Source organism: Rhincodon typus, chromosome 11, assembly GCF_021869965.1.
Source record: "Rhincodon typus isolate 14 chromosome 11, sRhiTyp1.1, whole genome shotgun sequence".
NCBI classification, from domain to species: domain Eukaryota; kingdom Metazoa; phylum Chordata; class Chondrichthyes; order Orectolobiformes; family Rhincodontidae; genus Rhincodon; species Rhincodon typus.
The window spans coordinates 45,255,617-45,281,799 of record NC_063342.1 but is presented as its reverse complement, the minus strand read 5'-3'; the positions used below and the strand labels follow the sequence as shown (position 1 = coordinate 45,281,799).

Sequence of the window (26,183 nt, the reverse complement as noted above, 5' to 3'; positions counted from 1 at the left end):
ATGGCCTTCAAGTGAATGCTATGCAAGTAGGCCTTAGGATGGCCTGTGTTCATGCCAGCATCAAAGAATTCTGTACAGATGCATAAGATATGTAACTGTCCCTGTGTGCAAGGCAATCTTGCAGACATATGCAACCTATAGTTATCCATTAGATTTAAAGCAGAACATCAACCGCCTGGAATGGTGACTGAGTTGGTCTGAGGTTAGGCATGATGATGTTGCTGATGCCTAGTTGTGTGTGTAAAGGGTTGAGGAGGCTGGTTTCCATAGATTATTTAGTGGCAGTGTGTATAAGAAGGGGCATAATTCATATCCACATGTTCCATGTCAAGGTGTTGTTCCAGATGTTGGACATGTTGAGAGTATATATCAAGAAATCACATGCATATACAAACGTCTATTTATTAAGATAAATTGATGATAAAATAGCCATTCAACAAACAGAACGCATATCCAGATTCCTGATAGATCCTCAATGTGAACAAGCAATTGCGGTCTCTTTATGCTTCACAGGTGAAAGATCATCCAGTATCTACATATGCACCAATTATGAGATGCAACTGCTACAGGTCTATTGCACTATCAGCTATAGTATGAGTCATTTCTCCAACATTTCTATCATTCGTTCTGTCACATCTCTGTTGCTAAGAATTCCCCCAGCTGCTGTTGTGATTTGCATAGGAGGAGAGGGCAATTTAGTTTTCGAAGCCTTAGAGCAAGAATGGTGTTCAAAAAATTCCCTGTCTTGTCAATCCAGACATTTAGACTTGTGCACTTGTTCATGACCTGGCCTATTCATTTTTTGTAACCTACTTCAGCCTTCTAAGCCTCTGAAAAAACTGGTCTTTTTGTGCAAACTAAAACACCTCTCACGACACCAATGACAATCGTGCTGCTAGTCCTCCAATGCATTCTGGAATTCCTAATTAAACTTCTCTGTCTCTCCACATCTGTCTCCTCCTTTACAATAGTTTTTAAAATCTTTTTAGCTAAGCTTTTTATCATTATCCTTATGTTTCCTTCTTTCGTTTGGTTTCAATTTAATTTGATTACACTCTTATGAAGGTAATTTGTTCCATTATAAAAGGATTATGTAAATACATGAATAAAAGCAAAGTCATGTGGATGCTGAATATCTGAAATAAAGACAGGAAGCACTGGACAAACTCAGTGGATCTGGCAGCTTCTGTGTAGAGAAAAGAGTTAACCTTTTGGGTCCAGTCTATCTCTTCTTCAGAACTTCAAAGAATAATATTGGACTCAAAAGTTAATTCTGTTTCTCTCTCAAAATGCTGTCAGACTGGTTGACTTTCTCCAACACTTTCTATATAAATACATGCTGTTCTCAGAAACAAAGTAAATCAGACAGCTCAAGTTAACCAATTGTGGATTAAATATAACAAGTAGATATGGGTATTATTAGGAAACCAAACAGGAAATTGCTTTAGGAGCTTTCTGAGATTGGCTTCAGGTGAGCCTAAAGAAAACATGATCATTGGATCATTCTTATTGGGATGAATTATATTGAGGTTCCCTTGCTCGTCTATCATAATTATCAAAGCACTCTTGGAAAGCCCAGAAAATGAAATTGATATTGTTTGCCCTGTGTTTTTTCTTCGTTTCTGGGCTTTCCATGATATCCTTTTTGAGTGAAGAATTTCAGAACTGATTGCATAATCGGACACTTGAAGAGGAGCTATGGTGCCTGATTTTCTGATTATTTAAATTAATGGGCAGTAAATTAGGTAATGCAGGCCTGTTATTTCCCAATGAGTACTCACTGCAAGTGCTGATGTTTGCCTAGAACATCAAATTAGGCAATGAGCCACCAGAGCAACCATTTTGGAGTAAGAGCTCTTGAATTAAAGAGTGCACAACACTCAAAGATTGCAGAAACCTATCATTTCTGTCCCATTTTTCTAAGATTTGTGCTTTAACCACATATAAAATTTACAATGAAAACTAGGTTAAGCAGCTGGTCGGGGGTAGCAAATGAAGTGTTTAGCCCTTTGCAGCAACATGCCAGCCACTTTTTCCACCAATATTCCATCACAGTAAGCAACCAGCAGATAACGAAGGAACAGCTGTAGTAATAATAGAAGTATTATGCTACCATGTCTGTTTGTTGCTTCTGTTTGTGGTCTGTTTTCTAACTCAATTTCATTTCTATTACAGCCACAGCATGCACACATCTGCAGCTAAGCTTACACAACCATGAAATATTCATTAAGGTCATATGAGGTTGTAGCATTGGAATTAAATCAAGCAATCATAGCTTAAAGTTGCTTGCATTCCTTTTGATTTATGTCCATCTTTGCAGTAGGAAATCATAGGTTTTGATTTGGAGATGCAGTGAAAATCAGAAAAATCCTGGATCAAAATTGATTTAAGCTCTTGCTAATTTCAGTAGTGCAAAGTTAGCCTATTGTAAGTCATTCCTATTTTCTACTGGCTACACCATCAAAATTCAACTTAATTCCTGAATTATTTTGTTAATGTATTACCATAATTAATAATGATATTAATTATATATATTGGAATATATATTTATACTAATGCCATTTTAAGCTCTGAATTACTTGGATTCTTCAGGCATTTTGAGTGTTACATGACTGACAAACTGGAATATGCATTGTGCCAATAGAAAGCCTTCTTTACTGCAGGAAGTTTGGTCTCCTCACACAAACATCAATAGAACCACATAAGTAGTCTGGGAATGTGTTTCTCATTAACAGTTGGAAGAAAATTACTTGGGAGTTTAATGTTCAACAACTATAATTTAGTCAATTTAAATTCTTGGCTTTTAAAAGAAGAATAGTCTTTTGTTATAATAGAATTTCAAAGATTTAGAAATTTCAATTTACATTAGCACGACACATTTCGCAATGTGAGTGACTGGAAGCTTCCCGACTTCAAAAATTTTGGTCAGTTGGGCATCTTTCCATGTGCTGACTCCAATTGCAGCAGCAGTGCACTCCCTAAGGTCATTTCAGAGGAGGCACACAACTGTGAGGCATCTTCTGGAATGGCCATCCAATTAGTGACGGTGATCAGGTTATGGAAGTGGGAGACCAAGAGAGATCACAAGATGGTCATCAGCCCTCACCATAAATGCAATGAGTGGCACAGCTAGTGTACACAGGATGGATGAGGACTAGACAAAATGGAGCAGTGAACTGGCTGGAGCCAATAGCTGTCACTTCCCCACTACTGACACTATTCTTTATTGCAGGAGGTTGGAAGGGAATTGCTGTTTTCTTTGCTGATTACCATCTTATATTTATATATCATTGATTTGTCATGATGTTCTGACCTTCTGTTCTGCGTGGAAGTCCCATTAGCTACCAACACTGTGAGCAGAATTTAATTCTAGGAACGATGTTCCTAGTGGTGGACCCAAAAGTTGTTACAGCTTCTGCTTATGGTATATGCTGGCACACGTTCAGTCACATGCTCATTTAAAGGGCAGGTGGTGGTTTTGTGGTGAACATTCAGTAATATAATAGGGACATGTAGGAAGTGCCTGAAGCCACCATCAGCTGGCTTCTTTGAAGGTCTGAACAGGCTATAAAAGAATTGCCTGGTCAAGCATGCTGGCTGTGCAGGCAAGGAGAATTGGGAACCATCTGGGGGTGAGCAATATCCCCTCAAAGCCAATGGTGCATTCTATTTGGACTTGCAGTCTGCCTGCCGCATTGACTTCAGACCCCATCGCTCCCTCCTGGTATATAAAAGCATCTGTTTCAGGACCTAGATCATGCCCACTCCAATTGCGCAACACATAATGACAAGACAACAACCAGCCCCAGGGTTCAGTGACGTCTGCAGATAGGTTCTCCTATAGACTGTCAGGGAATGGTGGGAGATAGTCTTCTGAACAGAATGCCCCTGCCTGACCAAGAGGCTTGAATGGAGATCATTATTGAAGTGAACAGTCATGAGTTCCAGCAGCACTCCTGAGTCCAGCGCTAACATTTGAAACAACTTTCTCCAATTCACCAGATTAAGTGGTTTGGTGGCATTGCATCAATGGTGCCCTTATGATGGCATGAAGCTGTGTGTGTGTGTGTGTGTGTGTGTGTGTGTGTGTGTGTGCGCGCGCGCGCTCACACATACCATTTTACATATTCATAAGCTCCAGAGTAATATCAGAACTATTCATAGTTTTGGATGATCCTCGTCTCCTTCTCCAGTTCTATTTGAAGCTTAGTTTTCATTAGTTCTGAGAATAAAATCTTACCTTCTGAAGCACTGCATGCACAATTGAGCAGCATGGTTCCTGATAAATCTTTTGTTTATATTTGTAGAACCCTAGTTACTACTGTTAACACAATTAAATGAGGCTACACAGGAAACGTTAAGCATGGAAGGTCAAAAGAACTCAAATGGAAGGGAGAAACAGATTTCCACCTTAGCATGAGATTGTATGTTGGAGACAGGAAATAAAATCAACATCCTTAAGAATTTCAGATGAGAGATGCTAAAGTGGATCCATGCAAGCCACCAAGCAATTGAGGCAAGAGATGTCCTCTGCTGGCCAAACATGAGCAATAAAATCAAGACCACATCAGCCAGTGCAGTGCTCGTAACAAATGCCAACCTAAGCAAGTCAGACAGCCACTGAATGACACATGACATCCCAGGCTGACCATGGTTATCGCTGGGAGTAGATTTCTTTGCATTTGCCAGAACTGATTATCTTGTCATCATAGACTGCTATTCCAACTATTGGGAGATGGATCAGCTGATATCAATGACAACCACTGAGATTATCAAATACCAAAAGTACAATACAGCCATTATGGAATTCCTGACATTGTGATGAGCAACAATAGCCCTCTGTTCACAAGTGAAGAATTCAACCCCTTCATAAATTTCATTTTGATAAGACTGCCAAACCATTGCCAGAATTGAACATGACAGAGCGGATGAGGCACAAACCTTCAATGATCTCAACAAATGATCTCAGCTGACATACCAATTTGGGACTTGTATAGAGCAATTGCCATCTTGATACTATGTGATTGAAATGAACGACCAGGTGTACCATTGCAATTGCAGGCTTATAACCAAGCTGGAGAAGCTGTTCCTTCATTATAGGTGACTGATCAGAAAGAGGTGAATTAACCATGTGCAGAGCACATAGATTAGCTAGCAGATCCAGAGGATACACAACAACTAACAGTGGAAATGGAACAACAGCAGTGGATACCACACAACAGCCAATGACATGAGAATGACACTCACTTGGGAAGGAACAGCACCCAGATGAGAAGCAAATAGCATTTGTACATACCATTAAAAGATCAGCAAACTTTAAAGACCATTTATCAAATTTCCAGGGAGTGGTAATCTCATGCACATTCCCACTCTGGCATTTCTTTCGCATGAGAGAAGGAAGTGATAAGTTTTTAGCATTTCTGAGAGGAGATTATGTTCAGGTCACCCAAAGTAGTGCAAAGATGTACTCAATCCTGACAATTCTTTCTTAGTGTAGAACTCTCACAGAAAGACAAACGACTCTTCCCTTTTTTTACAACAGACATATTCTGACATTTAAAATTCCTGACAGCCACTTTGACAGCTGCCCTTTAAGGGTAAGTATATAAGTTAAATGCATAAAGTGTCTATAGTTCTGAGCAAGTGACCCGGGCTCAAGTCCCACCTCCTTCAGAGGTGTGTCATAACATCTCTGAACAGGTTAATTTAAGTTATGTGTTAGGTTGTTGTGATGGGTAAGTAGAGTGCCAGCTAGAGTGGGTGTAGGGGGCCAACTGGGTTGGGTGCAAAATGGCAAGGGGGCCAGTTATGTATTTAGGGAAGGCAGGGTGGGTTGGAGAAACCTTGTGGGTGTTGGGTTTTGTAGAGTTTGGGTCTGGTAATGGGGTCCTGGCAGATTCCAGGGTCAAGGGTGCCAGGTCCCTGAGGTGGTGGGTACAGGAGAATTGGGTGCTGGGATGTTGGATCAGGATCTGACAGGTGTAAGTGGTCTGGGGAATTGTGTGTGGCTGTGCGTTTGCAGTGAGTATGATGTCTGTTAAATAGCTACTTAGGAGTTAGACTATGTATTTAATAGTCTAACATTTCAAGACCATGATCGTTTTTGATTCCATTGGAATCGTCCAAAGTCTCCGATTTAAATGGAAGTTTTCAGAGGGTTCCAGTCATAGACAAATTATGAAGACTGAGGATCCCCATGCCCAACTCTTAGCTACACTGGAATAATGACTGTCTAGTGAGCGAAAAGTCTGCCCCTACATATTCAATGCATATGCAGAGACTGATGAGTACATCAAACTGCCACTGCATGACAACAGTTGCGTGTATATTGGGCACCTAGGGTAACTTAAAATTTATATGATTATAAATGCCAATTTTTGGGGGGTTTGTCTAAAAGGGCATGCTTGGATCGAAATACAATCATGTACGAATGTCCTTCCTTAACTGTCATAGACATGTGATCTCTGCCATGAAGCTCATGTACACACTGCAGGCAGCCATCTGAGAGATATAAGGGATTCCATTCTGACCAGACTGCTGAGTACAGGGCAAAGGACTTAAGTGAACCAGATAGTATTTTATGACAGTCTGGTAGTTTCATGTTTACCATTACAGATCCTAGCTTTTATTCCAGATTTATTTCATTAGCTGTCTATTAACTCCCCTGCTGACCTCATGTCTCAGTATCATTAATTTTACCCTCTGAATTACTATTCTAATAATGAAACTGCTATGCTACCATACCACATCAAATACTGCCCCTCCTCCCACCCATAACATGAGCAGTAAGACGGACTGCTTATGATATTTCCCAAGCTTCAGTCAATTGATGAATTCACTGCATTCTTCAATCTCCTTAGGGTGCCTATTAAAATGAATAGACTTGGACTGAGTTTGTCGAACACAGCAAGATTCCTGACCTGATTTCTGACCCAATTTCTGACTATGATGACAAAACTCTCAGCAGCCATTTTTTGCAGATCCAGAATTATCCTTTTTGCTGTTGTCATTGACCACCACATTAGTGCTGTGGAACAACTCTTTTTTGTTCATCAAGTTCCGACCTTTTTTTGGGTTAGAAATTGGATTTTTTCATTTTAGGACTTGCAAGTTGGGATTTTGGACCTGTCCTTGCTAGGTTCAAATGAGGGGGACAGGATGTAAAATTAATTGTACTTTAGTCCGGAATAGATCCTGTGTTGGACTCCTGGCTACGCAGGCAGTGGCATCTGAGCACCACAGGAGGCCAAGTAGAGTTTGAATTATGTTTGTGCTCCATGGAAACTTCCATTTTTAAATGTGCAGTTAAAAGAAAACTGCATTAATGTACTGTCAGCTTGTGGATAATCAATATGAAAGGGTCAAACAAGATGTGACACCAGACCAAGGTTCAGACTTCCCATTTTAGCAATGCTATCCCGGAGGTAATTATTAGACAAGTGAAGTGTTTTGTCTTTTGCTTGGCGTGATAGTGGTCTGATTTTGCAGCAGTCTGCATATGTTTTAACTACTTATACATTCATGGATGTACACAAGCTCAAGGTGTCTTTTTGAGGTCTGTCTCCAGACTCTCTTGTAGCTGTATGAGCTTACATCATCAATAATTGGGAGATGGAACATGAGAAGAATATGGAAGCTAGAGAACTTGGTGAAATAAATAGTGACATCCTGAAAGATGTCCATTTTACAAAGGTGGATAAATACCTGTGACCTGATCAGATGTATCCTAAAACTCTGTGGGAAGCTAGGGAAGTGGATTGCTGGGCACCTTGCTGAGATATTTGTATCATCGATAGCCACAGGTGAAGTGTCAGAAGACTGGAGGTTGGCTAATAGTGCCACTATTTTAAAAAGGTGATAAGGAAAAGCCAGGGAACTATAGACCGGTGAGCCTGACATTCGTGGTGGGCAAGTTGTTAGAGGGGATCCTAGGGGAATTACATGTCTTTGGAAAGGCAAGGACTGATTACATATAGCCAACATGGCTTTGTGCATGGGAAATCGTGTCTCACTAACTTGATTGACTTTTTTGAAGAAAGAACAAAGAAAACTGAGGAGGACAGAGCAGCGGACGTGATCTATATGAACTTCAGTAAGGCGTTCAACAAGGTTTCTCGTGGTAGACTGGTTGGTAAGGTTAGATCGCATGGAATGCAGGCAGAACTAGCCATTTGGATACAGAACTGGCTCGAAGGTAGGAGACAGAAGGTGGTGGAGGAGGGTTGATTTTCAAACTGGAGGCCTGTGACCAGCGGTGTGCCACAAGGATCAGGACTGGATCCACTGCTTTTCATCATTTATATAAATGATTTGGATGTGAACATAGGAGGTATGATTAGTAAGTTTGCAGATAACACCAAAAATGGCGGTGTAGTGGACAACAAAGAAGGTTACCTCAGAGTTCAATGGAACCTTGATCAGATGAAGCAATGAGCTGAAGAATGGCAGATGAGTTTAATTAAGATAAATGTGAAGTGTTGCATTTTGCTAAGGTAAATCAGGGCAGGATTTGTACACTTAATGATAAGGTCCTGGGTAGTGTTGCTGAACAAAGAGACCTTGGAGTGCAGGTTCATATTTCCTTGAAAGTGGAGTCTGAGGTAGACAGGATAGTGAAGAAAATGTTTAGTATGCTTGCCTTTTTTGATCAGTGCGTTGAGTGTCGGAGTTAGGAGGTCATGTGGCTGTACAGGACATTGGTTAGACCACTTTAGGAATATTGCTTTTAGTTCTGATCTCCCTGCTTTAGGAGGGATGTTGTGAAACTTGAAAGGGTTCAGAAAAGATTTACAAGGATGTTGCCAGGGTTAGAAGGTTTGAGCTACAGGGAGAGGCTGAATAGGCTGGAGCTATTTTCCCTGGAGTGTCAGAGGCTGAGGGGTGACCTTATAGAAGCTTATAAAATCATGAGGGGCGTGGGTTGAGTGAATAGACAAAGTCTTTTCCCCAGGGTGGTGGAGTCCAGAACTAGAGGGCATATGCTCAAGGTGGTGAAAGACTTAAAAGGGACCTAAGAGGTGACTTTTTCACACAGCGTGGTGCAATGTATGGAATGAGATGCCAGAGGAAGTGGTGGAGGCTGGTACAATTACAACATTTAAAATTCGTCTGGATGGGTATATGAATTGGAAGGGTTTAAAGGGATATGGGCCAAATGCTGGCAAATGGGACTAGATTAATTTAGAATATCTGGTTGGCATGGACGAGTTGGACCGAAGGGTCTGTTTCCGTGCTATACAGCTCTGTGACTTTTTGTTTACATTGCTCGAAGTATTGTTGTAAAAAAGGATTGCTGATGTGTATGCTAACCATCCATCCTGACAATGTCCACTAATCAGGAGAAATTCTTTGTCTTTGTTATGAGCTTCTTTGGTTTCTTTCAGTTTTCCCTGCTGCTGGCAAGTGTTTTGTTACTGAACATGTGTACAGTTTTACTTTGCTATCAACTCTAACACTTGTTTTTCAGTCTGCTCAACTGGTATTTTCCAAAAGGTATCGTTTGACAGTTCCCTTGAAAGTTCCCAGTGGGTGAATTGCATCTTATCAAATGCAACGTGAAACATTGAATACAAGGTAGCATCTTGTAATTTTGTTTGTGTTGAGAAGAGAAACACTTGTTCATTATGTATTTTAATCTTAAACCTTAGCTCAATAATTTAATTGAAGACCTTCTTGTAGATCCATGTTACCACAAAGTTGTTTCTTTAATCAATAGTGGTACATCATTTTCTTTTCTGTTAGGGAATTTGGAGCATTAAACAACAGCCTCCACATTTAGTCTAAAAGCAAAATACTGAGGCTGCCGGAAATCTGAAATAAAAGCAAAAAACGCTAGAGAAACTCAGCAGGTCTGCCAGCATCTTTGGAGAGAGAAACAGAGTTAGTGTAACATTAATTTTGTTTCTATCTCCACAAACACTGTTAGATGTATGGAGTTTCTCCAGCAGTTTCTGTTTACATTCAACTTGGCATCTTCCTGGATCTGGAGTAACATGGTATCCAGATCTGTGGATGATCTATCCACAATTATTATTAGTAAATGTGGGTCAAAATGTCAGAGGAAGTTAACTATTTTTTAAAAACCAAAAGAACTGTGGATGCTGTAAATCAGGAACAAAAACAGAAGTTGCTGGAAAAGCTCAGCAGGTCTGGCAGCATCTGTGAAGAAAAAAATCAGAGTCTAGGCCCGAAACGTCAGCCTTCCTGCTCCTCTGATGCTGCTTGGCCTGCTGTGTTCATCCAGCTCTACACCTTGTTAACGTTTTGGGTCTGGTGGCCCTTCCTCAGAACTGCTGGTAGCTGGGAAAACATCAGTTTATATGCAGAAAGTAGGGAGGGGGTGGGGTAGGGAGTAAACGATAGGATAGAGCCTAAATAGAGAAAAGAACAGTTAGACAGACAAAGGAATTGATAACAATCTGGCTGGGAGGGTGAATAGCTGTTAATGGGGACTGTTAGTGACTGTTAGTGGTGTGTAATGGCAGGCTATGTGGTAACAAGGCCTGGTGTGTGGGGTATGGGGCTGGGACATGGGAGAGTTTAGGCCCTAAAATTATTGAACTTGATATTGAATCCGGAGGGCTGCAGGGTTCCCAAGTGGAAATTGAGGTATTGTTCTTCCAGCTTGCATTGAGCTTTCCTGGAACACTGCAGCAAGCCTGAGACAGAGATGTTGGTTAGGGAACAAGGTGGTGTGTTAAAGTGGCAGGCAACTGGAAGCTCAGGGTCTTTTTTGTGAGCACAGCATAGATGTTCTGCAAAGCAGTCACCCAGTCTACGCTTCATTTCCCCAAAGTAGCGGAGACCACACTGTGAGCAGCGAATGCAGTAGACTAGATTCCGGGAAGTGCAGGTGAGGTGTTGCTATTTTTTATGTTAGCTATTTTTTATTCCTTTCAAAAAATTTCTCTGATCAACATTCCAGCACTGCTATTGGCCTTGTCTTAGCAACTGTCTCAACTGCTCATTAATAGTTGATAGTTTAGGTATGAATTTCTTGACTTTGTTAATCCCCTTTAGAAATCTTTGTAGCCCTGTTATGATCTTGTTTACAGAAAGTCCCGATTGCTTTATTTTTTCTGGGGATCAGAAAAAATTGTACCTGTGTCTTGCACTGTGTGATCTAGAAATGGCTTTGCAAATGCACATTTGTCAGTTAAAATTAGGCCTGAATCCTGCAAATTTTTCAAGTCCTCCCTAATTCCATTATTATGCATGTCCTTTATTGTACTTTGTAAAAGAATATTATCCATTTGGCAGATTGTTCCATCCTATCCTTGGAGTATGCTGGACATAGTCCTGTGGAATAGCTCAAGCAAATCAGGCAGAAATAGTTTATTGAAGTAGTATCAACCAAAAGGCATTATATAGTAGTTAGCGTACTTATTCCCTGGCCAAAAATTACTTGTCAGAAACCACTGAAAGCATCTAATTTTGTGAACAGTGTACTCTTCACCAATTTAGCTAGGCTGTAATCAACACTTAATGGATTTCATACAGCACTGTTTTGCTGAGTTGGGTTAGGTCCACACAGGTCCTAACATCTCCATTTGGTTTAGGAACAGTGACAATAACTGAACAACATTTAGTTGGTATTGTGATCAGAAAAATTACTTCTGCTTTTGCATTTTTTCCATTTCTACCTTTACTTATGCTTTACAGGATGTAGTATGTTCCTTACTGCAAAAAGAGTTGAGGTACGACAAAGTGCCCCTGTGATGTAACAAGGTCAGCCAGGTGGACCTCATAGAATATGAGTTCTAAGATTGAGACTGTTAATCTGCTCCAATCAGGGAGCCCTGGCTGATAGATATAAATCAGTATGTCAGTCATCCTGTTCACTCTGAGAGCAAGCTCTGAGGAATATGGATCAGTACCAAGAACTCGCCACATGTAAATAAAGGGTGATTTATGATGGGATATTGGTCTCTGTGGAGTTTTTTTTAAGGAAGAGTGGAAACACTGCATCCTGCCTTGTTCAAAAGAAGATGGTTGTAGTTGTTGGAGGTCAATCATCTCAGAAGCACTGCATCATTATAAAAGGTTACCCAGTGCAAACAGCTTCAGCTGCTTTATTAATGACCTGCCCTCCACCTACAATACGAGCAGATGAGAGTAAGACTGAAAGGAGTTCCTTTTTTAATGTCTAGTTTTTTCCTTTCATTTAGCAATTAACTAAACATTACACATTAATTAAAAGTTTAGTTTTATTGCAGCCTTAAATCAGGAATATATGAGCTGTGGGAGAAGATATAACTAGTTTGTTGGTGGCTTGTTTAATCTGATATTTTGAAACTTGACTCAGTTGTAATTCAGGAAGTGTAAATAAATAACTCCCTCAGAGGTACCTTGACTGCATTGAGAACTGGTAATTGTGTGAGGCTTAAGGGATGATTTTGTTAAAATCTAAAATTCTAGGTTTTCTTTAGGTTAGCAATTAACTAAACATTACCGTTGAAGTTAAAACATCTTTCAGGACATCGGGATTTTTGAATAAGTGAAGATGACTGGCACAGGCATGTGATTTTGGCTCAACCTTTGTTGAGATGCTGGGAGACTCTTTGATATGTGGGACTAATGATGTAACCACACAAAAGCATCTACTAGCTGAAACCCAAATGGACTTCAACCAGGCACTACACTGGCTTTATCATTGGAAAATTCAGCAAGTGGAATGTATGAGTTGTGGGGTATTCCGATGGAAATGGATACTCTCACTCGTTTAGTGTAGAGCTGGAGGAACACAGCAGGCCAGGCAGCATCAGAGGAGCAGGAAAGCTCCCGTTTTGGGTTGGGACCCTTCTTCAATTTCTGAAGAAGGGTCCCTACCTGAAACATCAGCTTTCCTGCTCCTCCGATGCTGCCTGGCCTGCTGCATTCCTCCAGCTCCACACTGTGTTATCTCAGACTCCAGCATCGGCAGTTCTTGCTATCTCTCAGCCTCGCTAGTCTGACTGAGCTTGGGAAATGTTATTTGAGTGAATGCAATTGCATAGCTTCACTCCGGACATACCCAGTTCAGCCCACAGCAAAACCTTAAAACAAAGCCAAGCCTTGGCCAAACCGTTAAAATTTTCTTCAGGATCTGCACTGGCAATCCATTGTGGTTGCTGCTGGTATGTGGACTCGAGACAGCACAAGTGTCCCACTAGACCTAAATTGAGTAAGAGAACTCATAGGCCAATATCCAGGAGAGTGCACACTGTGGAAAGTCCTGGTTTGGAACAGTTAAATTGCTTAGCAACATCCGAATCAGTACCAGTCAAAATAAATGTCTTGTTAAATGGGGTCACTCTGTTCTAATGGAGATTGATTCCAGCACAGCCCTTTCAGTGATCGCAGAACCAATCTTTAATAAAGGTCACTCTGGATTCTAACCCTTAAATTTGCACAAAACCTCAGCTAGACTGTGAACCAATATCGGGAACCTTTCCAGATTAAGGCTACAACTTTGGTTCCAGCCTCTTATGAGAAGCAGCTGTTTCATCTATTATTGATTATAGTAAAAGGCTTGGGCCCAAGCTTGATGGGGCGAAATTGATTGAGAAAGATTTAGCTAGATTGGCTGAACATTTTTTGATTAGAAAATAGCTGCCTGAGTGTAGTCCTAATTAAATACCTGATGTTTTTCAGGAAGATCTAGGGACCATCAAAGGAGCCAAGGCTGACTTGCTTGTTCACCAGGAAGCAATTTCACGATTCTGCAAGGCCTGTCCTGTGCTAATTGCCTTACAGGTAAAAGTAGAGGCAAAAATCAGAAGGCTGGAAAGTGAAGGAATAATAAAACCAGTCCAGTTTGCAGAATGGGCAGCACTGATCATACCAATTGTGAAGCCCAATGAGTCGGTTCACCGTTATGGGGATTTGAAACAAATGGTAAACCACTTTTCACAGCTGGATAAATACTCAAACTTCCACATAGAGGATTTATACGCAAAGCTGGCAGAAAGGCTGACCTTCATGAAGCTGAACGTAAGCTATGCGTACTTGCAGTTGTGGTGAGATGAAGATTCCCAGAAGTATGCTACAATTAATACCCATAAGGATTTGTACCAATATACAAGACTGACATTTAGGGTATTGTGCAATGTTTTAGCAGGCAATGGAGAACATTTAACAAAGTCTACCCCACACCGCAATATTTCCAAAATGTTTATTTCAGCAAGTCAAAAACATCCCAGTTACAATGTATTCTTTGATCCTTTAAGTAGCGCAACCTAGGACTCATTCTGCTTTATTCATATTGTTAATTTATTTGCCTCTCCATGTGTAATTAACAAAGATGCATCCTCCACATGAAAGAAAACATGCAAATTTGGTTCACCAGAATGGTGCTAAACATTGAAAATATCATCCCAGCACTATTTTCACTGTTTTACTGACAAAGTAAAAAGTGTACTTCTTATGCCAAATTACAGAGCTGTTACTGCTTCAAGTCCACCAACCACAAGTTGGATCAGGAACCCAGCCATGTTCATTTTCTTTTTATTTTGGTTGAATTGTAAATTTAACAGATAAAAGCCATAATACATAAGATTGGTACTACATTTTGTTTTAGTGAGAGATGTTCAACAAAAATGTTATGGAAATTAGCTTTGTTGAAAATAATCAATATTTCAACACCATACAAATCACCATTACGAAGAGATGTGATACAAAAATATTTTTAAAAAAGATCACATGGACTAATGAAAATATATCTTGAACCTTTAAACAAAGGACACTTTGTGAAAGAGAAGGCAGAGGCACAATAATATCAACTTTGTAGCTGAAAGGAACTGATAGCTTGGATGTCTTCTTACTTTGGAAAACATTAAAAGAAAATGGCCTAGTTTGTGTGTTGAATAAGACTGTTATATTTCTGAACTCAGAAAACTTGAGAAAAAAAAACAGAAATTTCTGGAGAAACTCAGCAGGTCTAGCAGCATCTGTGGACAGAAAGCAGAGTTAACATTTCCAGTCCAGTGACTCTTCATCAGATTCTTATGTTTCAGATCTTCAGCATCCGTAGTTCTTGTTTATTTTGGAGAAATGTTAAGGCCTGTCTGAGAAGTAATAGTCCATTGCAGCCTTTGTCTGCAATACCTCTCAGCAAAGTATGCGAGTTGAAAGCCCACCTGAAATCAGTTTAATCATTCATGGAGAACTTCTAGTGATGGGTTTTTGGAAACTACTCACTGTCTCCAGCAAAAAGATTTCAGCCAGCTGTAACTGTTCCAGGGAAACACACCAGTACCAGAAGCTTGTGGATGCAGAACAACTTCAAGCACGGAATACCATTTAGGACAATGAGTGACTTATCCTTTTCTAATTAGAGTAAAATTTACTTGACCAAAATACTTTAAATAATCTGCAGAATTTTCATTTTTATTTGTCTTTTGCCAGGCTTGAGTATGTTTGTGTATGTTAGTTTCCTTTTCTTTAAAAAAAAGGTATATAAAATCAAATCTGTTTCTCAATTATCTTTGTTCAGGTAAGTTTTTAATCACAGAATCCCTACTGTGTGGAAACAGGCCATTCGGCCCATCAAGTCCACACTGATCCTCCAAAGAGCATCCCACCTAATACCTATAACCCTGCATTTCCCATGGCTAACCCAGCTAACCTGCACATCCCTGGACACTATGGGCAATTTAGCATGGCCAATGCACCTAACCTGCACATTTTTGGACTGTGGGAGGAAACTGAAGGAAACTCACGCAGACACGGGGAGAATGTGCAAACTCCATACAAGCAGTCACTTGGCAGTGGAATTGAACCCAGGTCTTTAATGCTGTAAGGCAGCAGTGCTAACTACTGAGCCACCGTTTTAAATACATGCTAACTTGTTTTTAATACTGACCATACTGTACCAATTGGTACATCAATACAGTCTAAAACCAATATGATTCCCCATTTTACCAACCTGGTTGAATCAAAAACATGTTATGACCAGTGGAACAGATGGGATTAGTGCACCCCTCCAAATTCAGTCATAACGTTGTTGTCATGAAAGATTCATATTTTATTCTGGGGAAGTAGATTGAGTAACACTTGAGAGTTCATCAATGTGAATTTGCTAAAATCAATGATCCAAGTTTTCCAGGATTGGAAATGCTGATATCTTTTAGTGCTGATCCAGCAGAGTTTGCAGGGTCAATAGAGAACATTGCACTTATGTGATGTTTTTGGGTGTTGTGTGATAGTTTGGCAATTTTATCAAATTTGTGGATGATGAGTAAAAATTTTGCAGAAGCTACTTGAGGGAAAGCAAAGGCTTGGAACTGTTTTCTGCAGGAAATGTGATAAATTCATGACTGTGAATTTCCCTGTGGACTATTTTAGTGGATTTGGTAGCTTGCATAAAGTAAATGAACTAATTAATGTATTATTTTTTTAAAAAACAAAAAATTATTAATCCGACTTGTTTGGTACAAGTATCTCTGTGAGCAAGTGAAGTAAGACCCAGAAGAGGACAGGTTTTGTAACACTGGAAGAAATAATGAGCTGATGAGTTGAAAGTTCCTTTCTCATTCCACATATTATTCTGTTCAGTGAGCTGAATGGGCATAAATAATCATAAGTTACAAATGAAACACACTGCACCTTATCATTTAAGCCTAGAATAATTTACAGTCAAATTTTTGGCCGATATCTCCTGAGCTTTGCTGCAATCAAAAGCAATCTTTGTTTCCCAGCTCTCCGAATACCCAAGAATTTTGACACCCATCTGTCTGCAGTGATATCTTTCTCACTGGCTTTGGGTGGGATTACCACTCAGGGTGTGTAACTGAGGCCAGGGAGGCAGAATTTCAAGTACTTATGCCTGAGGGACTTGAGGCTGTTTTCGTTAGAGAGAAGAAGTTTAAGAGGTGACTTAATAGAGACATACTAGATGATCAGAGGATTAGATAGGGTGGACAGTGGGAGCCTTTTTCCTCGGATGGTGGTGGCTAGCACGAGGGGACATAGCTTTAAATTGAGGGGTGATAGATATAGGACAGATGTCAGAGGTAGGTTCTTTACTCAGAGAGTAGTAAGGGCGTGGAATGCCCTGCCTGCAAAAGTAGTAGACTCGCTAACTTTAAGGGCATTTAAATGGTCATTGGATAAACATATGGATGATAATGGAATAGTTTAGGTTAGATGGGCTTCAGATTGGTTTCACAGGTCGGTGCAACATCGAGGGCCGAAGGGCCTGTACTGCGCTGTAATGTTCTATGTTCTATGTTCAGAGGGTTCAACAGTTTGTCACCTGCAACTCCCACAGCTAACATCTCCCTCACTCCACCCTACCCACACTGCCACACCCATCAGCAATTCTCTTTCTGAGTTAGAATTGACCTTGAAGTTAGTTGGCAGAATCATGGAATGTTTACAGTGCAAGAGGATGTTAAACCCACTGTGCCCCACACAATGCCTTGTCCCCTAGCCCTGCATTTATTTTCTTAATCAAATAGACATCATTAAGTGCATGGCATACATCCAGCACACCCATCCCACTATGCCAGATGTCTGAAGGTTACCAAAAAAAAGCAGATAAATAGCCACCATAAGATGGCTATTTAAACAAGACAAAATGAACTTGAATAAAACTGTCTATCTGTGATTCCAGCAACAGATACAAACAGCTTACCACTGTGTTGGGCCGACATAGAACTGGTGTGCATGTAACAAGAAATATTGTGCTGAATATTAAGTATTCTGAATTGAACAAAATGTAAATATTGTATGTCAGTCAGATTATTCAAAATGAATTCAAGTTAACTTTAAAGTATTTCAAATTCAAAACTGACTACCAGGTTTCAGTGATTTGTAATACATTCCTTAGTTTAGGTTTAGCAATGAGGTAAACTACCACCTAAAGGAAATTACAAACATGATTACTGAAAATGAATGCATAAAATGTTGTCACACGGTAACTTTTGTCTGCAAAATTTCCTGTCAAAGTATGCCATTTTCATTTGCGACATTTAGGCAAGTGATATAATCAAACGTGTTATCAGGTTGTCTCTTTCATTCTTCTTTTCTGTGAAAATACAAAGTTTTCAATTTTTGTGTTATGTTAGCTATTCACAGAACATTCAATATTACTTTTTCCTCTATATATATTTCTGCCTTTTACAAATAAAACACAAGCTAGAAAATTATTGAAGTGAAATCACAGTTTCCTTTATCTATTCCATTTATCATTGTTATGAAAATGTTAGATTTCAGAATTTCAGATGAACCTCTTAATCTCTTCAGAGCAATTTAATCATGAGGATTGGTTCTATCTGGTTTTGATATGAACAGTACATGGAGCTAACCTTCATTACTGTAGCTATATCATAACATTGCTCAGATTCTTAGTCAATACATTATGACAATATCTGAGATAATGCTACATATTTTAATGTGCAAACATATGGACTATTAGGTCTTAATTTTCAACTAGCTTTTCTGGCATAAAGCCAACATTATAAATATTTTCCCTGTTACAGTCAACTCAGAATTTTTATCTCTATGGAGAACATTAATTTGTGAACAGCTTGATCACTATTCTGTGTTAACCTATTCTGTGTTAACTTGTGGGTCAATTTTATTAATTAATTAAGAATACCAATGTAAAATTGTACAGTATAGCTATTTGAGTTCTTCCATCAGTCAATTATGTGGTCTGAACATTTCTGTAAGAACTGGAACATTTCAGTTTGCACTAAAATGAAATAAACTTGCCCAAGTAATTTTTTTTTGTCTTAATAATGTCCATTTCAGCCTAAGTAATTAAAATTAAACTTTCACAGGGATACCAGGTGTTCTCTTTCATTTTAGTCAATGCCACAGATTTGGGTGGAGGAAACTTCAAAATAGCTGAGAGGACCCAATTCCAGAATTGCTGCTTCCAATTCTATTACCAGAATTTTGTTTTGACCAGCATTAGTCATAAGTAGAAGTTGTTGGCTCCGTTAAAAGGTGAGCATTTAAATTCTCATTTAATTTTGATGGAGCCAGAGCAATTCTGTTAAATCGACATATTTTATAGCTAGGGAGCGATTAACCATGACGAATTACTTGTCCTGAGGTGGGAAACAAAGAAAAGACTCTCAGCATTCCCTTTAAATTACATTGACCAGATTACCTTCTCATAAAGCTGTCAAAGCCATTCATTGTACCATTGCTTTAATCAATATCCGATTTCATAACATTATGCAAATAAATACATTGATATTGGGAAAAAATAAACTCTTTAAAGAAAGATTATGAAGTAAAGATGCCAAAAGAACAAAGTCATCAGTCTCCTATGTCAACAATGCACAAGTTGTTTCAACACCACCTACAGGACTGAGGTCATTAATTATTGCTGGAACAAAGCCCAGCATTCATAATTTGGCTGTTTGCGTTTATGTCAATGACGCAAACTGAACAAATTGCCAACTATTTGATTTTCAGCTTTTACTAGACTCTCAGATGAGCAGTTTCTTTTCTAATGGATATTTTCAATGTCTCTTTGCTTATTGTGGCAGTTTCAGCAGCATTTAAATGACTTGCCAGTAATCAATTGTTCTGTATATAGTGATTGTGAAAATATTGGATATCAAGGATACATGGGGACATCAAAGGGTTATACTTGTATAGACTCATAGAATTTTGTTACACAGAAATAGGCCATTTGAGCCATCATATCAGTGCAAGTCAACAAAGATCTGACTATACTAATCCATTTTCCAAAATTTGGACCATAATCCTGGAGGCTATGGGAATGCACATGAATATCAAAACACTAAATCAGGTTTTTTTTCACCATGCTTTTAGACAGTCAATTCTAGACACCTATAACCCTTTAATTAAAAATGATTCTCCTAAAATCCCCTCTTTACCTTCTACATTTTACCTTAAATCTATGCCCCGTAGTTACTGAACACTCTACTCATGGAAATGTGCTATCCTACCCATCCTATCTACACCTTCATAATCCTATGCACTTCTATCAGGTCCTCTGTCAACCTTCGCTGCTCTAAGGCAAATAACATGAGCCTATCCAATATTTTCTCACTATCTCATTAATCCTCATGTTAATAAACCTTCCAGAAAACTCAATACAACTCACACTTAGCCAAAAATGAAAAGAGATTTCTAACTGTCATACAGCTTTGTTTATTCCAAAGGGATCTTAATCAAATGGGTCAATGGGCCAAAAAATGGCAGATGGATTTCAATCTGGACAAATGTGATGTATTGCATTTTGATACAACAAATAAGGGTAGGGTGTATACAATTAATGGTAGGGCCTTGGTTAGTGTTGTAGAACAGAGGGACCTAGGGGTACAGGTACATAATTCTTTGAAGTTTGTGCCACATGTAGACAGGGTGGTTAAAAAGGCGTTTAGCACACTTGCCTTCATTGCTCAGTCCTTTGAGTATAGGAGTTGGGAAGTCATGTTGAGATTGTACAGGGCATTGATGAGGCCTCTTCTGGAATACTGTGTCCAGTTCTGGTCACCCAGTTATAGGAAGGATATTATAAAACTAGAGAAGGTTCAGAAGAGATTTACCAGGATGTTGCTGATATGCGGGTTTGAGTTATAAAGAAAGGCTGGATAGGCTGGGACTTTTTTCACTGGGGCATTAGGAGGTTGAGCGGTGACCTTATAGAAGTTTATAAAATAATGAGACCTATAGATAGAGTTAATGGTAGTTGTCTTTTCCCTAGGATGGGGGATTTCAAGACTAGGGGGCAAATTTTTAAAGTGAGAGAGGAGAGATTTAAAAAAGACACAAGAGGCTTTTTTTTTACACAGAGGATGGTTTGTGTGTGGAATGAACTTCCTGAGAAAGTGGTGCGTGTGGGTACAATTACAACGTTTAAAAGACATTTGGATAAGTACAGGAATAGGAAAGGTTTGGAGAGACATGGGCCAGGAGCAGGCAAGTGGGTCTAGTTTAGTTTGGGATTATGTTAGGCATGGACTGGTTAGTCCGAAGGGTCTGTTTCCGTGCTGTATGACTCTAAGACTCTAATGTCTGCCTTGTGTGATTATGTTTCACTGACTAACCATCATGTTAATCAATTTCAAAGAATAAATACATGGTCTATCAAGCCATTCTGGGATCTGATTTGTCCAGTATTATAATCAGTTGGGATCATAACACATAAGGAAAGAAAACAAAGAACTGAAGATGCTAGAAATCAGAAACAAAAAACAGGAATTGCTGGAAAAACTCAGCAGATCTGGCAGCATCTGTGGAGAGAAAGCAGAGTTAATGTTTCAGATCCAGTGACCCTACTTCAAAACTAAAGATTATTGGACCCAAAATGTTAACTCTGATTTCTTTCCACAAATGCTGTCAAACGTGTTGAGTTTTCCCAGCAATTTTTGCTTCGTTTGGGACTACAAAACACACAAGTGATAATTGTGAATCAGTAAATGATAGGCACATCTTACCAAATTGAACTCATTAATTACAAATTCCACTCCTAAGGTGGCCCTCCTCTCCAATCTAGCCCCATCTTGCCATTAACCATTTCCCTAAATAACAAGTTGCACAACAGATATCTAATGAAAGACTAACACCCCTGATAGCCATGCTGTATTTAAAAGGCTATCGTGCACCCAGACAAGCACGTATCACACCTTCCCAGTGCTCTTGCTGATAAAAGCATTGTGACTATATCAGCAATGGGAAAGATAATGCAGTAATTCTGCAACAGGGCCAGGAGGTCTTAATGGTGCAGAGAAGTGTCCCCTTCCTGGAGGACAAGCAGAGAATTACATGGTACCAGATCATGGTAGCCTGGTCTGAGCTTGAAATCTGGCTCAGTGTGGTCTCCACGGGAAGGAGGAATGGCCAGCAGTGCCACAAGTAGGTCAATGACCTTCTCTGCTCCACCAGGGTAAATGCCACACTCTTTTATCTTGTATCTCACACTCGCTCTATATCTGTTACTGCACCCACCTCCCACCAAGGTTCATGCTCTAGCACTCTCACTATTGCCTGTAACATTTTCCCTCACTCACTCCCAAACCCTTCAAGCTCACCACACTACTAACTCTGCACAACCTCTCCACTGCCTAGTCACGCTCTTGCAACACCTTATCACATTTCCACAAGCACTAATGGAAATTCCATTTGCATTTGGCTTGTTCAATTCTTCCTTTTCTCTCATTCTAGCAGAAGATGGTCCATAGTAAGGCAGAAAGGGCAAGTACAGATGGAGTATATCTGACCATTATGAGGGGAATGCTGTCGCTCACAGAAAAAGACCAGGATTGCTCCTGCAACAACGTCAAGACATCCATGTTCCTCCAACCGATCAAATACCACTCTGTCAGCCCCACTGTCAGTTATAACAGCACACTAGTTATAACCACTGGCTGTAATGTCTTCTGTCTTTTGTTTTGCAGGTCCGCAGTGGGATGTCCATGATCTCTGGATGGATGGCCAGCTGCATTAGAAGCCACCTCCTTAATGTTTTAGGGAGGAATACCAAGGACTCGGAGGAAGCATCAATAAGGCTGCCTCCTACACCTCCCACCAGCTCAGGTAATGACACGCCAACTGGAATGTAAGCCTTTGGAAGGTTGAGAGCACAATCTGGTGAGCACCTCACAATGACATGTCTGGGAAGAAAGGTTGCTGACAATTGGGCTGTCAGAGATCAGGTACCTGTACAGTTCCAGGCAGGAGAGAGCCCAGTGTGTTGGCAATCAGGGACTTCCTCCAAATGCACAGGGAGGAACAGGATTGGCAGGCAGATAAATAGGAGGCAATGGATCTCTTTACCCAGAAGCTGCAGGAGAGCAGTTATACTATGGGGACCCAGCTGGCTAAGCATGTAACTATCTCTCTGCCTCTATGAACATGCTAGAGGCTGCCATGGAAAACTAGTCCATCACCCTTAAGATCTGCTGGATACATTTACCCACTGCTCTCCATCACCCCAGTAACTGATCCTCGGGACTGAAGGCATGGAGACAAGGGAAAAAGGAATCTGGCATGATTTCCAGGTGCCCCTTCTTCATAAAGAGACTGGGTGATGCTAAGAGGCAAAAAATGGAGAAAGCACACACAGATCCCTCAGGAGTGTCCTCTCAGAATACGCCAGAGGTGGCTGGACCCTCCATCTCTACTCAGCCAGCACCCCTGTGACCCTTAGAAGTTCATGCCAAGGAGGGTCCACTTGCCTCCGGTAAGAGGACTCTCAGGACATCAGGCACAAATACCCCGGGGGTCACCTAACCAAACCTCCAGAGTCAACAGGCTCCACTGCTGGGCAGGTTCCCTCTACTCCAGCTGCTAAATCTTTGAACAGCGATAAGACCAGTGGGAGGAAGAAAAAGAAAAGAAGCCTCTTGAGGATATGTTTTTGGCACAGATGAAAATGCACTGTATATGAAGCCTCACGCTTGTATAAAGTTGATTGTTTTTGTATTACATCTGTTTGTTTGACTCTTGTGCACCTCTGAATGTAACTTCACCATCATGATGCCAAACTTTGTGTCCATACAGGATGTATCATGGATCGATGTCTATGTTGAGAGAGCCTGCTGCATCATGCAGAAGTATTAGGGCAATGGGTTCTGCTGACACCATTACTCATTTTGGTCAAGCATCCTTATTCTTTCCCTGGCTTTTATGTATAAAGGTGTTGGTGTGAGTGAAATGGTCAGTAGTGTTGGGCAGAGAAGTATGCAGCAGACAGTGAGCTAATACATTAGGATTGCCAGGGATGAGGATCCCTTCAGGTTTGTGTCCTGTACACTGTGTGTAATGTTCTTTCCATTTAAAGGGCCTCACAATCATTGAGTCTGGCACCCTACTCCCTCACAGGTCAAACATTTACCCTGAATGGTATCAGAGGCTGACCATTACCCACTGTGCTGGGACTGATGGGTGCCTCCATGTACTTCAGTGAGGACTACTCCCCTAACACTTTGACTCATGGCTACTTGCTTGTTGCATTTGCAGTGTGTTTGCTGAGTAAGCTGCTAGCACATAGTGCAAGTGTCAGATTGACTTGGCATGGTACCATACAGCAAGAAGTACACCCTTTAACTGAGGACCACTGACCAATAGGTCACACTGCCTGGCTGTGTGACTGCACTAACATGCATGGTATGGCATGGCAAGGCATCAAGGCTACAAACATCCAGGTAGATAATAAATGAATGAGCGCAATGAGAGCAGGTGAGTGGACCTGAGATGTGGCCTGATCTAAGCCATGAACTGAGTCTTTGTCCGTGCACACAAAATGTCCTTGCAACAGCAATTAAAATTGCAAGGAACATAGAAACTGACTATAAAGTGTTTCTATAAATATGTGAAGAGGAAACAAAATGTGAGGCATGGTTAGCAAGTTTTCAGGTGACACCAAAATTGGTAGTGTAGTGAACAGTGAAGAAGATTATGTCAGTGCACAATGGGACATTAATCAGGTGAGCCAAAGGGCGGAGGAGTGGCATATGGAGGTTAATTTAGATAAATGTGAGGTGTTGTATTTTAATAAGTCAAACGAGGGCAGGGCTTATACACTTAATAGTAGGGCCCTGGGGAGTGTTGCCGAACAAAGAGAGCTGGGGGTCCAGTTGCATAGCATCTTGAAAGTGGAGTTGCAGGTAAACAGGATGGTGAAGAAGGCATTTGGCATGCTTGCCTTCATTGGACAAAACATTGAGTACAGGAGTTGGAAGGTAATGTTGCAGCTGTGCAGGACATTGGTGAGGTCACTTTCAGAATACTGCATACAATTCTGGTCACCCTTCTATAGGAAGGATATTGTTAAACTTGAAAGGGTGCAGAAAAAATTCACAACAATGTTGTTGGGTCTGGATGGTTTGAGTTATAGGGAGCGGCAAAATTGACTAGAGCTTTTTTCCCCCAAGATTGTCAGAGACGGAAGGGTTATCTTATAGAAGTTTAAAAATCATAAGGGGCATGGATATGATGAATAGCCAAGGTCTTTTTCCTAGGGTGGCGGAGTCCAAAACTAGAGGGTATAAGTTTAAGGTGAGAATGGTAAGATTTAAAATGACCTAAGGAGTAACATGTTCATGCAGATGGTGGTGCATGTATGGAATGAGTTACCAGAGGAAGTGGTGGAGGTGGGTAAAATTACAACATTTAAAAGGCAAATGAATGGGTATATGAATGGGAAGGGTTAGAGTGATATGAGCCAAATGCTGGCAAATGGGACAAGATCAGATTGGGAAGTCTGGTCAGCATGGACGAGGTTGGACCAAAGGGTCTGTTTCTGTACTGTATGACTGTATTAGTAAAGACAAATGTAAATCTTTTACAGTCAGAAGATGGAGAAATTATAATGGGAACCAAACAAATGACAGAAGAATTGAAAATACACTTTGATTCTGTCTTCACAAAAGAGACGCAAATAACCTTCCAGAAATATTAGGGAACTATGGGTCAAGTGAGAGGAAGGAATTAAAGGAAATCAGTATCAGTAAGAAAATAGTGCTGGAGAAATTAATGAACTTAAAGGTTGACAAATCACCAGGGCCTGATAAATTACATCCCAAAGTATTAAAGGGAGTGGCCCTGGAAATATTAGATGCATTGGTGGTTATCTTCCAGAATTCTCTAGACTTTAGAGCAGTTCCTCCAGATTGAAGTGTTCCAAATGTTTCCTCATTATTTGAAAAGTAAAGAAAGAAATATCAGAGAATTACAAATTAGTTAGTCTAACATCAATAGTAGGGAAAATGCTAGAATCTATTATTAAAAAAAGCAATAACAGAACATTCGGATAACATTATGGGATTGAACAAAGCCAGTATGGGTTTATGAAAGGCAACTAAATTTAACAATTTTACTGGAGTTTTGAGGATGTAACAAGTAGAATAGATAAAGAAGAACCAGTGGATGTGGTATATTTGGATTTTCAGAAGGTTTTTGATAAAGTCCCTCGTAAGAGTGGGCAATTTTAAAATATTATATATATAAATTGGCTTGGATTGAGAATTGGTTGTCAGTTAGGAAACAGAAAGGGAATATTTATTTTTCTAAGTGGCAGGTAGTAACTAGTAGACTACCTCAGTGATCAGTGCTTGGGCCTCAGCTATTTATGATATATGTAACTGACCTAGCTGAGGGAACCAAATGCAACATTTCCAAATTTGCTGACAACTGAAAACTAGGTGGGATTGTGAATTATGAGGAGAATTCAAGGAGGATTCATGGTGATTTAGACAAGTTGAGTGACTGAGGAA

The 26,183-nt window shown here is 40.1% G+C and overlaps 1 protein-coding gene across 1 annotated transcript in view; it reads right to left on the bottom strand.

Moving 5' to 3' along the window:
* Positions 1-14,138: 14,138 nt before the first annotated feature.
* The window catches only part of LOC125484399, a 59,761-nt gene continuing 47,716 nt past the window's right edge, over positions 14,139-26,183 (bottom strand). The window contains exon 6 of the mRNA XM_048602994.1: positions 14,139-18,007. Within this exon, the coding sequence (XP_048458951.1) occupies position 18,007 (1 nt within the window). The 3' untranslated portion in view covers positions 14,139-18,006. The remainder of the gene's footprint in view (positions 18,008-26,183) is intronic.